Raw genomic sequence first — 14,895 nt, forward strand, 5'->3', positions numbered from 1 at the left:
TTTTTCTTAACTTTCCATTTCATAAAAGAAATCTTTTCTTTCTTTTTTTTAACTGAACTCTAGCTCACTGGAAGAGATTGAACGTGGCAGCGCACAGCGAGGACTTTGAGACCAGACTTCACGTCCTTCTGAGAGTGGCACGGTGGGGCTCACCTGTCTGCAGTGCCTCTGGGGGCACCTGTCGGGAAGCTCGATCTCCGTCCAGAGCCGACCCTGGCTGGAGCGGGGCCGACTCGCCCAGCGTCTCAAACCTCTCCGTCGCCCCAGTGTCTTCTACAAAATCAGTTAAGTATGCTTTCATCTGTCTTCTATTTAGGATGTTTAAATCCCACCCAGAAAATTTTAGGAGGTGCTCAGGACTGTTACTTGTCTTGAATAGTAAATAGGAAAGTTACTCTTTACTAAGTTGGGCACAGTATTAAGGATTCCTAAGAACAGCCTCATTTGTATATGTACCAACATGATATCTGTCCCCCACCCTCCACCACTGCTGCCACTGGCAAAGAACAGGGCCGACTTCTTAGGAAGAGACTCTTTGTGGGTTGAAACCCATATATATTGACATCATTCAGCAACTTCATCATCATGGTTTCCAGCGTCTGTCTTTTCTGCCCTGTGCACCTTGCTGGACTGTGAGTGACGCCCACCCTTGGTCCTGGAGCGGAGTGGGAACTTCTGGAAGACTCCACTCCTTTGGTTATTTCTAAGGTCAAGCCCTGAGTATCCCTTTCGCCCCTGATGCTAGAATGTAGAAAGTAAAATATATGAAATGCTAACGTGGAAAAAGTAAATCAACGTAAGTAAGGGCAGAAGCCAAGATACGTGACAGTATCACGTGACAGGTCACAACATGAGACTACTGAAGGAGGCCGAAGAACTCTTTTTACTACCAGCAAAAAAGAGTAAAAGCCTCAAGATGGTACCAGTGCAAACACAGGAGTAAAGACCTCGAGATGGTACCAGTGCAAACACAGAGCCCTAGATCCTGACAAAGCTCCTAGAAACTTAACACACACTGGGCGGGAGCAGCCTACTTCCCGGACTCAGAGTGCGTGTCTGGTTGGAGAAACCATTCCTTCTCTCAAGGGGGAGACAGACTGACAGACCTGATTGAGAAAGGGCACTATTCTGAATATTTTACTCCTAGAGATTAACTTAGATACTGGCACAGGCACTGAAATTCTAGTCGGCCCATCCGTGGTGCAACCGCCTGCCCAGTGGTGTGTAGAGTGCACACCGCTCGGTGTTGTCACAGCGTTAGGCCTCTGTTCCAGAAGGATTGCCCGTCGCTGGACAGGCCCAGCGGCAGCTGAGGCTGAAACAGGCCAGTCCGGGTGTGAAAGAAATGAAAGGCGTTTGTACACACAGGGATTTATCATGCACAGACTGTTCTGAAATTCCCCCAGGCCGCTCTCTGGTGCAAAGCAAACTCTGACTCCAGGAAAGTAGGAAACAAAGGACCCAAGAAGAGTAGCCCAGCCAGTCACTTCCTGTTAAATCTACAGGACTATCCGTGAGGAATTATCTGCCTCCGACACCCCGGCAGTTCAGCGCTGGGACTGGAGCGGACATGTCAGCGCTCTTGAGCCAACACAGGTGGAGCGCAGCCCTCTCAGCATCTGCACGGCCCCGTGGTTTCCGGACACCGCAGTCCCCACGCATCCCTGCAGCTGCATCCCACAGGGGCCTCTCACCTTTCATCCTGCAGAAGGAGGGAGTTCTCTCTTTGCTCGTAGCGATGTGAACATGCCCAGGTTTCTCCTCCTGGAGATCTTGCTGGACAAGGGCGTCCTGAAAGCCTGGTTCCCGGCCCTCCAGCCGCCCAAAGGAGCCACGGCCGGCAGGCCAACTGCTGCTCCCCGGGGGTTCCGAGGCTGGCTCCTGCCCCTGCGGCAGTTACCAGTGATGGCTCAGCTGTGCAGACCAGACGGGGACCTGTGTGTAATGGTCCAGCCTGGGGGGAAGGAGCTCATCCTTCCCTGGGGGGTTAGGGTGGGAGAAATTAGGAGGACACTCAGGAGATGACATTGTGATCCTGGACTGTGACACAGCCTCTGAATTACGAATGTTCAGATACGTATGTACATGAAGCTGTGTATCCGGACAGACGGCCGTACATATGAAGCTGTGTATATATGAACTTGTGTGTATATACAGGATAATAGGAATCGCAAGTTCTTTTATAAGTTTTGTTTTACTGTGAGATTTTCTTTGGTAACTTTTAATTCTGACATGATTTCAAACTTGCAGAACAGTATGAGGAGACAAAGAGCGCCTATAAATTCTTTATCAAATTTACCATTTTAAACATTTTGCCCCATTTGCTTTCTCTCTCTCTTTCTCCTGCATATGTAATATGGACAGGTCTTTCCCGAACCATTTGAAAATACGGTGCAGACACTGAATTTCAGAATAAGGACGCCACCAGGGTGCCTGGTGGCTCAGTTGGTTGAGCATCTGACTCCTGGTTTCAGCTCAGGCCGTGATCTCAGGGTCACGGGATAAAGCCCCATGCTGGGCTTACTGCTCGTGGGGCGTCTGCTTCAGGATTCTGTCTCCCTCTCCCTCTGCCCCCCATCCCCCATTCACTCAGGCGCTCCCTCTGTCTCTAAAATTAATAATCTTAAAAAAAAAAGGGGGGGCACCACCTGCATAACCACCGCACCAGGATAAAACCTGGAAATTCAGCATGGACACACCATTGATGAAACTACCGACAGAGAGAGGGAAGTGACATTTTACCTTCAAAGGAATAACATATTTTTTTCACACACATTATGAAACTAAGAAAATGCATAACGGAGCAGCATCTTCGAAGCACCTCGTGAAACCAGCCGCCAGCGGGCAGCTCTGCAGCCAGTTCGGGCCGTACTTCCCGCACGGAGGGGGGCCTGCCACCCCGCGTCGACGGATGACCGCGGCCAGCTCTGAGAGGGGACGTGGAAGTGGTGGAGAGAGCAGGTCCCGAGACTTGTCGTCACAGGGAAGAGACATCTCCCATCCCCGCGAGGTGACAGGTGTGCACTGACCGGCGGTGGCCTCCGTCGCCCCCTCACCATGAGGCCCTCGTGCCGGACACCGGGAGCTTGGATGGCGCTGTCCCCCAGGGGTCCTCGGTACGACTGGGAACCAGGGGTCAGAATGTCCTGCACATGGACGGAACTGCAGAACGTCCTTCCACAGGCCACACTGGAAGAGATGCCACAGGAGAGTTTTGAGTCCCAAGGGAGGGAACTGCAGATGGCGGGACGGGGACGGACACAGGAAGGATGGACACAGGACTGCTGCCGTGTGGGGGACTCTGCGCCAGCACTAAGGAAGCGGGAGCCAGCGTGGGCTCCACGTCACACGGGGCCTGGAATGAATGACAGCGCGGGAGCCAGATGGGGTTGGGGCTTCGAGGTCCCACACAGTCCATCTATTCTTTTTTTTTTTTTTAAGATTTTATTTATTTATTTGACAGACAGAGATCACAAGTAAGCAAAGAGGCAGGCGGGGGTGGGGGAAGCAGGCTCCCTGCTGAGCAGAGAGACCGATGCAGGGCTCGATCCCAGGATCCTAGGATCATGACCTGAACCAAAGGCAGAGGCTTAACCCACTGAGCCACCCAGGCGCCCCCCAGTCTGTCTATTCTAAAATCCACGCAGATGGGGGAATCCAGACGTGAAATGTGAAACAACAGAACGTTTACAAGAAAAATCATGACATTCTGATGACAAGCGGGGTCACGACAGATACTCTGCTGGCGAGAGTTCTCTCCACAAGCACCTTCTTGGGAAGAGCCACCCCAGCCCTCCTGAGACGAGCACACAGGAGGCACCTGTCTGCCCGCCCGACCTGGAGGCTGAGTGCCTGCCACCCGCGTTCACGTCTGAGGTGACCGGGAGCGATGGTGTCCAGGCCCAGCTCCTCCTTTCCCGCTCGGGATGCAGAGAGGCAGCCACCTCTGGAGAAATGTCTCCACGCAGGAAGCCCTGGAAAGATCTCGCATCAAAAAGCAGACCACAGATGTCACCAGACGTCCATGCCCTCCCTTGTAACTCGTATAAACTGTCTCCTGAGAAGAGAATTGTCCAGCCTTGTGGTCTCCCCAAGTGACAGCTTATCTGATCTACCTCTTCCATGATGAAGGACGGATGGTTACAGCACAGATGGCCAGAAGGCCTGTCCTGCAAAGTGGTGTCTTCCAACGGTGTCCTGCACACCAGGCAGGCTTGAGTCCCCTTAATAGAATCCCAGACCATTGTCAGGGGAGCTGTAGCCACACTGGGCTATAGCCCTGACCTCTGGCCTCCAGTCCCCAGAACCCCCACAGGCCCCGACACACCTGTCCAGGCTCTCCTCCTCTGTGGCCTTGTCCCAGCCGACCTATTGCTTATGTCTGTCCCCTTCCACTTTGTTTGTCCCTGCTCACGCCCTCCAGTCCCTGTCACTCCTTCCTATCCCCCTGCTTCCTTCCCACAGAGTTTCCTGTCCTTCCTTTCTCTTCTGAACAGTTGTTTTCTATTCCTCTGGTCCCTGCAACTCACCTGCTCATCGATGGAAGAACATGTATTGAGAAAGGTAATAACTAATGTTGGCAAGGACATGGAGAAATTGGGACACTTGTACACTGCTGGTGGGAATGCACCAGACAACGGTGGCCTTTTTGGCCTGGCAAGAGAGGTCTTGGGGAAGATCATGGGGTAGGAGGCCCTGGAAGTCTGTCACCCAATCTAGATGATACTTGCACTGGCAGAATCTGTCCGGGGTAACCCCTTTGGAAATCTGGTGTCTAATGAAGGCTTGCAACTTCCAGGAGAAGGCTTGGGTGGCAAATTGCATTCAATTTTGAGCGGTTTCGGCTCTTAACACAGTAGCAACTATCCATTCCCTACCCCCAGCCATGTGGCAGGCAGCTTTGCATGTATTCCTGAAGCAGCACACAGTTTGGGGAACATAGAGCAAGCAGAAAGGGCCCTGTCCTCCAAATACTGGGGACCTGTGCTGTGACCACCGATGACTGCTGCTTCTCACAGAGGCACTGACAAAGAACTCTTATTTTTCTTCCCCCAGTGTTGCAACCCTCTCCCCTCGGGCTCAAGAGACCTCCAGCAGATTTCAAGGACCAGCTCCACTTTATTCCCCCTTCATTTTTTTGCTCTTCCCCTTCAGGAGCCAGATATTAAAGACTAGGACATTCCAAAAGAAATGCACATGCAGGGGAAAGTAGACACGACTGTGTCTGCCGAGGAAAGGCTCAGAGAAGACCCAAGAAGACGTTATGTTTATGCTGCAAGCTGATCCTTGGCACAGAGAGGCTACAATTAAAAAAAATTTTTTTTAATTAAAAATAGCAAACCCTGGGGAAAGCGGAAATTCTAATTTTCAGACTTCCCACATTGTTAAATTCAAATGTCTGGTTCTCAACAACAATATAACATAGCAGATGTACAAAACCCAGGAAAGTATGCCCCATTCCAAGGGGAAAAGTAAGTCAACAGAGTCTGTTCCTGAAAAGTAGTACCTATTAGACAAGGACTTCAGAATCATGCTCTTATGGCTCTTAGGGTTGCTCAAGAAGCTAAAGGAAGACTTGCATGAAGTCAAGGAAGCTACCTGTGGATGAAATGGAAGCATCGAGGCAGAGACAGAAAACGCACAGAGGAACCAAAAAGAAACAAAGTACAGTAACTGAGATGGAAAACACAGGAAAAGCATTGGGAGACAGTGTCAGGCCAGCAGGAAAAGAGTCTGTGAACTTGAAGACTACACTGGACATTAGGAAGGCTGAGAAACGAAGGAGAAAAGATCAAAGAAAAACAAGCAGAACCCAGAAGAAATTTGGCATCTTCAAAAGGACTGACACACGTGTCTTGGAAATCTCAGAAACAGGAGAGAAAAGAGAAAAGGGCAGAGAGAATACTCGAAGAAATCATGGCTGAAAAATTCAGAATTTGAAGAAAGACATGCACACAAACATCAAAGAAACCCAGTGAACTTCCTAGTAAGATGAACTGAGAGAGACCCCAAACGAGACACATTATAATCAAACTTCCAGAGCTGCCAACAAAAAGTCAACAAGGACAAGGGGTCCCCAGTAAGGCTGCAAGCAGATTGCTCACCAGAAACCTGGAAGGCCGGGAGACCGCGGGCTGATACTCAACGTGAGAACAGGAAAACCATCAAGAAATCCCGTATCTCAGGGTCACCTGGGTGGCTCAGTTGTTGAGCATCTGCCTTCAGCTCAGGTCATATCCCAGGACCCTGGGATTGAGCCCCACATCGGGCTCCCTGCTTTGCGGGAAGCCTGCTTCTACCTTTCCCTCTCCTACTCCCCCGCTTGTGTTCCCTCTCTCACTGTCTCTCTCTCTCGCTCTCTCTCGCTCTCTCTCTCTCTCTGTGTCAAATAAATAAACAAAATCTTTAAAAAAAAAAAAAAGAAAGAAAGAAAGAAAAATCCCATATCTGGTTCAAGTGTTCTTTGTAAGTGAGGGAGCAATCAAGACATTCTGAAAGAAACAACAGTGGGAGGAGCTGCGACTAGACCTTCCCTACCAAAAAAAGGTCAGCAGAGTCCTGCTAGGTGCAGTGAAGGGTCAACCAGTAACTCAAAGCCACATAGAGAAATAAAGATTTCAGTAAAGGCAATGTATGGGCAATTATAAAAGCTGGTGAAGTTCATTGTCCCAGGACACAGGCTCACTGACAGCCTGGGACCTAATCCCAGGGCTAGAGAACAACTCCCCTCCCCACACCTCACAACCACATACTAAAGCCAGTTTCTGGGAGTTCCTTCTGTCCAGCACATCACGCCTGGCTATCTAGAAAAAATCACAAGCCTTACGAAAAGGCATAACACACAGTTTGAAGAGACAGGGAGGCCTCAGAATCAGACTTGCGTATGGCAGGGCTGTTGGAAGGATCAGACGGGGGAATTTAAAACAACTCTGGTAATATACTAAGGACTTTAACAGAAAAAGTACACAGTATGCAAGGACAGTATGTAGTGTCAGCAGAGACTAGAAATTCTAAGAAAGGTTAAAAAGAAAAGCCAGAGATCAAAAACATTTTGACAGAACTGGGGCTCACTTTTGACGGGCTCATTGTCGACTGGACACGACCGAGGACAGAATCTGTCTCTGAGTTGGGAATGTGACTGTAGCGACGCCCAAACTGAAAATCAAAGGTAGAAAAGACCGGGAAAAAATACATAAGAACATGCAAGGACCGAGGGACATCCACAGGGCTGTGACACACGTGTCATGGGGACATCAGGAGGAGGAAGAGACAAGGGAACAGCAGCAAAATCTGAGGCTGTCGTGACAGAAACACTCCCCAGATTACCACCAGGCTCCGAAGCACAGATCAGGAAGCTGGGAAATAAGACAAATGTCCAGAACAACGACACTTACATGTATGAGAACGGGGAGTAGATAAAGACTTTCTCAAACAAATGGGAACTGAGGGAGTGTGCTGCACGCCGCCCTGCGTCATGAGAGATGTTAAGGAAGTGTTTCAGGGAGCAGGAAAATGAAATAGCTCAGAACCTCAGATCTGCATAAAGAAAGGAAGAGCATCAAAGAAGGAATAAGTGAAGGTAAAAGAAAACTTATTTTTCTTATTCTTTTTTTAAGGATTTTATTTATTTGGCAGAGAGGGAGAGAGAGCACAAGCAGGAGAAGCAACGGGCAGAGGGAGAAGCGGACTCCCCGCCCAGCAGAGAGCCAGACACGGGTCTCCATCCCAGAACCCCAGGATCATGACCTGAGCCGAAGGCAGATGCTTAACGACGGAGCCACGAGGCGCCCCTGCTCTGATTCTTAATCGATGTAACGGAGCATTTTGTTCAAAATCATAACAGCCACTCTCTGTTTGACTCTGTATTTATGGATGTTTATGGAGGGGCATAAAGTAGAGACACTCTTACCATACAACCCAAGAATCATGCTCCTTGGTATTTACTCAAATTATTTAAAAATTTGTGACCCCAAAACCTACATATGGATGTTCATAGCAGCTTTATTCATAATTACCAAACCTTGGAATGGACCAGGTAGGTGAGCCGATAGATAAGCTCCGTTGCATCCAGACAATGCAGTGTTACTCAGTGCAAGAAGAAACATGCCGTCAAGCTGCGAAAGGACAAACAGGAAACTTACATGTGTATCACCACACGATGGAAGCCAGTCTGAAAGGGGGACGTACTGTATGATTCCATGATTCTATGACATTCTGGAACAGGGAGAACTGTGGAGACCGTAAACAGATCAGTGGTTGCTAGGAGGGGATGGGGGCACCATAGGCAGAGCCCAGAGAATTTTTAGGGCAGTGAAACTATTCTGCATGGCACTGCTACTGCAGAGGTAGAACCTGTCACCGTACATTGGTCTGAAGCTGTAGGAGGACTGTGGACGTGGGGTGACTATGACGTGTCACTGTAGGTTCCCTGAATGTGATGGCTGTACCACTCTGGTGGGGATGTTTGTGGTGGGGGAGCACAGGGGCATCTGGGAAGTACCTGTATGTTCTCCTCGGTATTCGCCATGAACCTAAAACGGCTCCCAAAAATAGTTTATTAATTTAAAGAAAACAAAAGCACAGGGAACACAGACATGAGCAGTCATTTCTGTGGCGATTTCACCACTGGTTTTCCCTATCAGGAGTGAGGAGCACGTGTTTTAGGGTTAGGGTTAGTGGCCCCGGGTCACAAGTGGACAGTGTGCGTGATGTGGCCTTGCGGGCTGCTGTTCAGGAACAGATAAGGCACTTACTGGTTGCTTTTAATGGAAGTGTGGGAACAAAACAGTCACTGTCCGGTGACCAGCGCCTGCTGTATTTTGTTTCCTTCTCTCGTAGGAAAAGGAAGAATTGATTGAAGAATGGCAGCCGGAACCTCTCGTTCCTCCCATCTCGAAAGACCATCCTGCTCTCAACTACAACATCGTTTCAGGGTAAAGTGCTTTGCTTCTTGAAGGTTGTGTAGTTGCTCTCCTGTAGGTATACTTGCCAAAGCATACAGAGGTTTATGTAGTGTTTCTAGCAGAAATACAACAGTGAGAAATCTTGGAAGCTCAGAAACCATTTTAGTGCCCGACGTAGGACTCTGCTAAGGACGTACGGACAGTTTTACGGTCTCTAGTTTGAGCATTGCAGTTTGTACCTTTCTTCCATTAAAAAAAGAAAAACCTCGTTTTGCGAAATTATATGTCTTCCTGGTAATACTTCAAATAGTGAGACAGATTCGAAATGAAAAGCAGTGCTCCTGCTTTTTCTCAGCTTCATTGTTTCTGATTTTAGATCTGTTGTGGGTTACCTTCATAGCCAGATGTGAGTCGTGTGCTCACGCTTCTGCTTAGCGAGGCAGCACGGACAGCAGCACTTGACTCTGACAGTTCAAGTTCTGAAACTGACATTCCTTGGGCTGCCTCTCTCCCCACTTGTTCCAAGGTCTGATCTGTCTTTGTGTTTAGTTCTTCTGTTGCTTGTCTTTGCTTTACCACGTCTGCTTTCTTAAATTAAGAAGTACTTTAAGTTTATAGGAAATACCCAACCCATGTATACCCACCATCCAGGATAAATAGGCATTCACCTTTTGCTATCTTTATTTCAGATCTACCTTAAGAAGGAAATAAAACGTTCCAGTTGTAGCTAAGAAACGCCTTCCCATCTACCACTTATTCTTATCACCCACAAAGGACGACCATTTTCATGAAGTTGGCATATGTCTTTAACTTACATTTAAACCTTTGACAAAAAAAGATTCATTTCTTTATTTTAGAGAGGGAGAGAGAGAGAGAGCGTGCCCAAGAACAGAGAGGGACAGAGGGAGACAGAGAACCCTCAACAGGTTCCACGCTGAGCACACAGTGTGGTGCGGCACTTGAACTCAGGACCCGATGATCAGGAGCCAAAATCAAGAGTTGGACACTTGACCAACTGAGCCACCCAGGTGTCCCTCTATTTATACTTTTAACATGTATTCTTGACACCATGAAATCATTGAGTATTTTGTCTGAATATGTGATGCAGCATATTTCTCTGAGTGTGTCCTTCCGCTCCTGCGCTGATGGAAAGGGGGTTTGCATTCTTCACTCCGTGCATTGCTGTGGTCATGTGGAATTTTTAGGCATTCTGCACTCGGACTTACTCATCAGCAGTGCCATGGTTAAGAAGACCTTCCCTGCCCCCCGAGGTCGAATGTGCCCATGTCAGTATGGTGGTCAGCTGTCCTGGCATGCATTGACTTGTCCATCGTTTACCTACTGAGTAGAAATTTCCCTTTTTCTGTATAGTGCGTGCCCTTCTAACAGGTCTGCTTCTGGCTTTGTTTCTCCTCTGCCGGCATGTCCACTTAAACTCCACTTAAATAGCACAGCTTAAGAATGGGCCTTGATTAGAGCAAGGCCTTCACCTCCTTGTCCTTCTAAACTGCGTGGCTATTTGCAGTTCTGTTCCTTGGTGTGAGATTGTTTAACTGATCACGTTTGACCGACAAATGAGGTCAGGTTGTGACTGGCAGTGCGCTGATGTGGATTCGTGGGAAAACCACCGTGTGCCTGGTGTGTCACTCTGGTCTTTTATGTCCTACAGTAAAGCCGTGTAATTTTCTTCATAAAGACTGCTTGTCTTGGGGCTCCTGGGTGGCTCTGTGGGTTAAAGCCTCTCCCTTCGGCTCAGGTCATGGTCTCAGTTTCCTGGGATGGACCCCTGCATCGGGCGCTTTGCTCAGTGGGGAGCCTGCTTCCTCCTCTCTCTCTGCCTGCCTCTCTGCCTACTTGTGATCTCTGTCTGTCAAATAAATAAATAAAATCTTTAGAAAAAAAAATGTAGCGACTTTTCAGTGAATGCACTAGTGCTGTTCATTCAGTACTGGGTTAAACAAGAGTAAATGAATTTACTTAACTTGGAGAGGTTTTTCCTTTCAGTAATAGCCGTATTGACCTAATCCACAGATCATGAAATTGAGTGGGTTTTAGTATGTTCACAGAGTTGTGCAACCATTGCCACCATCTCATTTCAGAGTATTTTTTTTTAAGATTTTATTTATTTATTTGACAGAGATCACAAGTAGGCAGAGAGGCAGGCAGGGAGGGGGGAAGCAGGCTCCCTGCCAAGCAGAGTGTCTGATGCAGGGCTCGATCCCAGGACCCTGGGACCATGACCTAAGCTAAAGGCAGAGGCTCAACCCACTGAGCCACCCAGGCGCCCCCAGAATATTTTTATCAGCCCAGAAAGAGATTGCACACCCACGCTCACTCACCCCCCACACCCCCCATTCCCCATCTACTTTCCCCTGACACCTACTAACCTACTTTCTCCGTGTTTGCCTGTTTTGGACTTTAAAGGAACCGTGCAGTATGTGGCCCTTTGTGTCTGATTTCTTTCATTTAGCATCACATTTCCAAGGTTTGTCCATGTCATAGTAGCTTGTGTCAGTTTTGTGTCTGAATAATATAGTATTTCACTCTGAATATATCATACATGGCACATTCATCAATTGATGGTCATTAGGGTTGTTTCCACAGTAGTATATGAAAAGAGAAAAATTATATGAGTGCATAAACTCCCATGAATATTTGTGTACTTTTTTTTTTTAATTTCACCTTTTTTTTTTAAGATTTTATTAGAGAGTGCATGCACGAGTGGGGGAGGGGCAGAGGGAGGCAGAGAAGGGACTCCACACTTCTGGACCCTGGGGTCAAGACCTGAGCCAAAGGCAGACACTAAACCGACGGAGCCACCCTGGCAGCTCTGTGTACACATTCATTTTGCGGACATGCATTTTTGTTTCGCCTGGATATACAGCTGAGAATGAAATTGTTGAGGTTTGTGGGAACTTACTCTGAGGAACCACCAGTCTGTCTTCCAGAGTGGCTGAACCACTTTGCATTTCCATCAGCAACACATGAGAGTTATGATTTCTCCCTGTCTTGGCCAACATTGTCTTTCATTGTGACCATCCTGCTGGGTGGGGAGTGGCACCCTCCATGGCTGGGATTTGCATTTCCCAATGACCAATGACACTGAGCACCTTTTCATGCGCTCATCGGCCGTTTACGTGTCTGTTCTGGAGAATGACCTACTGACATCATTTGCCCATTTTCTAATTGGGTTATTTGTCTTTTATCATTGAGTTACAAGAGCACTTTGTATATTTTGTATACCAGTCCCTTATCAAAAATATGACATGCAGATGTTTACCCCATTCTGTGGGTTTGTCGCTTCTCTGCAGTGTGCTTGGAAGCACAGATGCTCCTAATTGTGATGAAGTCCAGTTGTCTGTTTTATTCTTTTGTTGCTTGTGCTTCCGTGTTGGTTTTGCAATCCTTCCCTGATCCGAGATTTTGCAGGTTTCCTCCTTTGTTTCCAGGAGGAGGGCTTGACATCCCATTTTTCATCATGTGGATTTGTACCCAATTCCTGTTTTTGGCATGGCGCCGTGCCGCAGCTGTCCGCAGGACTCACAGTTACACTCGGGCTTTTCCAGGGAGGAAGTCTGTCTTTCTGCAGAGTAGGAGGGGATCTGAGCCAGTGGCTGCTGCTTCCCAGATTTCCAGCTGCCCTCTTGCTCACCGGGAGCTGTTCCTGGGCGTTGGGGGGGGGGCCTCGTTTTCCAGGAGCAGCGGCTAAGCCGCTCACTGCCGGCTCACATGCAGCTTGCTTTCTGGTCTGTGACTTCTCACAGACAACCTGTCCGTTTGCCAGGAGTCGTCCCTCCCTGCGTCCTGGGCTTGGTAGCGTCAGATTGTTAGACCTTAGAGGCGTCTTATGTCTCATTAGAAGGAACCGCAGGCTGACGGGTTTTGTTCATTCTGTTCTGTTTACCAGAGGCCACTGGTAGGTCTTCCTATTCATAAATAATTCTTAAATTCCTGGAATAAGGCTGTTTGATTGGTTCTTATACATTGCTGGTTTGTTTTGCTCATGTTTGGGATTCTTGACCTGCATGTTGAATTGTGAGTTTTGTTTCTTCTTTTCCCTTTCTGCTGCTGGTCCAGTTCAGGTATCAGATATAATCAGCCTTGCCCTCCTCTTAGTCATCATGTGGTAGGCACGCTGACAACACTGACTCCGTCTCTGGCCCTCCAGTTTCGTGCCCATGCAGTGGCCTCGCCAGGGCTCTGTGGTCTGGGCCCTGTGTAGGTTAACGTATGCCCTGGACCAGAAGAGGGGAGGCTCGTTCTGGTCTTCCCTGAAGAAGACACCATAGCTAACTGGTCGGGATCACTGGCCCGCAGAAGGCACCAGTTTTAATGACCGCCCTGTGACTGTGTCCCCATGCCCTGTGCTCCCAAAGAGCCAGGGCAGGGCTCGCCTGGATGGGGCGCAGAGCGGCTGTACCCCGCCCCGCCCGCCCCGGCTCCCCGTCGTTAAGTCACCCTGCAGCCCTGTCGCACGATGGGGGCCACCTTCAGCTTTCAGTCGTGCGGGGGCTGCGCAGCCCGGAGGACGCGTGACTGACCCTCTGCCGCCCTCGAACAGGTCTGCGTGGGTTGCGCTGTTGGTTGTCTTGAGCCTAGATTTTTAGTCCCAAACTCCCTGTCTTCAGTGAGTTCTTCCGACCGAGTGAGTGGTGGTCATCGTCTGTAAGCAGTCGTCCTTCTTCTTACTGTTCCCGAGGGACTTGGCCTGAGCAGCTTCTCGGGTCGCGCTGACGACACGCCTTTAGGGACAGACGTGTGTGACACGCACGTGCGGGCTCGTGTTTCCCTGCAGGCTGTGCTTGCTCGGTCCCGCTTCTCACTCAGCTCTGCCTGAGGCTCGTCTTCTGACACGGTGGAGGCTCCGTCTTAGTTTCTTGCGGACACAGGTGCTGACCCTGTCCTCCGTCCCACTCTGGTCGGTGTTTTACACCTGGTCCCCTTTCATCCTCCCCCCAGCCCCCCACTCGGCCACCCCCTGAGACACTTCCACTGAACTTCCAGTCATTGCTTGATGTCTTTTATGTCTGGATTACTAAAGTGATACTTTTTATTTTTATTATGCATGTATTGTTAACCTTAAAAATAGTTACTTTTACCAATAAAAATGGGTTGATTTGGGAATAAAAATGACAACTTGGGACCAGCAAGTTAGGGCGAAACCGTAGGCAAGTCCAACAAACAAGGGAGCGGAATGCCGTTTTCTGAGGGAGGAGGCTGTTGGCAGGGGCTGTTTAATGAAGGTTTGTTGGGGGCAAGCAAGAGTCCAGGGCGGTGACGGCTTCTCCCTGGCTGAGCCACAGGGCTGGTGCGTCTCTTGTAGGAGACACTGCGCCCCTCTCTCCCAGTTAGGGGCTGTAGTTGAAGATTACTTCCTCTGGGAGGGGCCTGGATTCCCCAGTTCTCCTTGTGCTGCTCCCCCTCCAGCTTCTCCCCTAGCCGCCCCTCCAGCCTCCCTTCTCTTCTGGGGCAGACGAACCAGCAGTGAGACAGACGTCCGTTAGTTGGCGTTAGGGGTAACGAAGAGATCTTGCGCGGCGCAGACGGGATGGGGAGGGCAGGATGTGCTTCTCACTCCCTCCTTCCGCCTCCGTGGTGTCCTTAGCTGCTTTGCTCTTGTTGGGTCCCTCAGCTGCGCCCACCCCGCTGCCACACAAGATCTGGCGATGACCGGCCCCTTGTGCAGCTGTGTGAGTCTCTGGGGCCCGCAGTAGGTCTGGACGCACGCCTGCCTCATTCCATGGGGCTTCCCTACCTGGTGGCTCCCCTGAGTTGGGATATGGAGGCCCAGTTCCCCACAGCCCTGCTGGGCAACATTGTTTTATTTTGTATTTTTCTGAGTATTTGGGCCTTTTGAGTATCATGCCATCTGCTTCGGAGCTGCCAGGGTTTTCCCATCCAGTGAACGCCTCTTCATGTCACCACCTGCTCTCGCTGCTCTCCGGCACATCTTGATAAGCCCGAATCCTGTGTGCCTCGCAGACTTCCCTCC

The 14,895-nt window shown here is 49.4% G+C and overlaps 1 protein-coding gene across 3 annotated transcripts in view; it reads right to left on the reverse strand.

The window, feature by feature from the left end:
- The window catches only part of LOC116569313 (serine/threonine-protein kinase MRCK alpha-like), a 92,583-nt gene that overhangs the window by 61,487 nt on the left and 16,201 nt on the right, over positions 1–14,895 (reverse strand). Inside the window, exon 2 of one of the 3 annotated variants that reach the window (XM_032305461.1) lies at positions 8,142–8,229. In XM_032305461.1, coding sequence (XP_032161352.1) covers positions 8,142–8,200 — 59 coding nt within the window. In that variant the 5' untranslated portion in view covers positions 8,201–8,229. Of the gene's footprint in view, positions 1–1,694; positions 1,922–8,141; positions 8,330–14,895 lie in introns of those variants that run through there. The other 2 variants (XM_032305462.1, XM_032305464.1) reach the window with 2 other exon arrangements.

This window comes from Mustela erminea, chromosome 11 (genome assembly GCF_009829155.1).
Source record: "Mustela erminea isolate mMusErm1 chromosome 11, mMusErm1.Pri, whole genome shotgun sequence".
NCBI classification, from domain to species: Eukaryota; Metazoa; Chordata; class Mammalia; order Carnivora; family Mustelidae; genus Mustela; species Mustela erminea.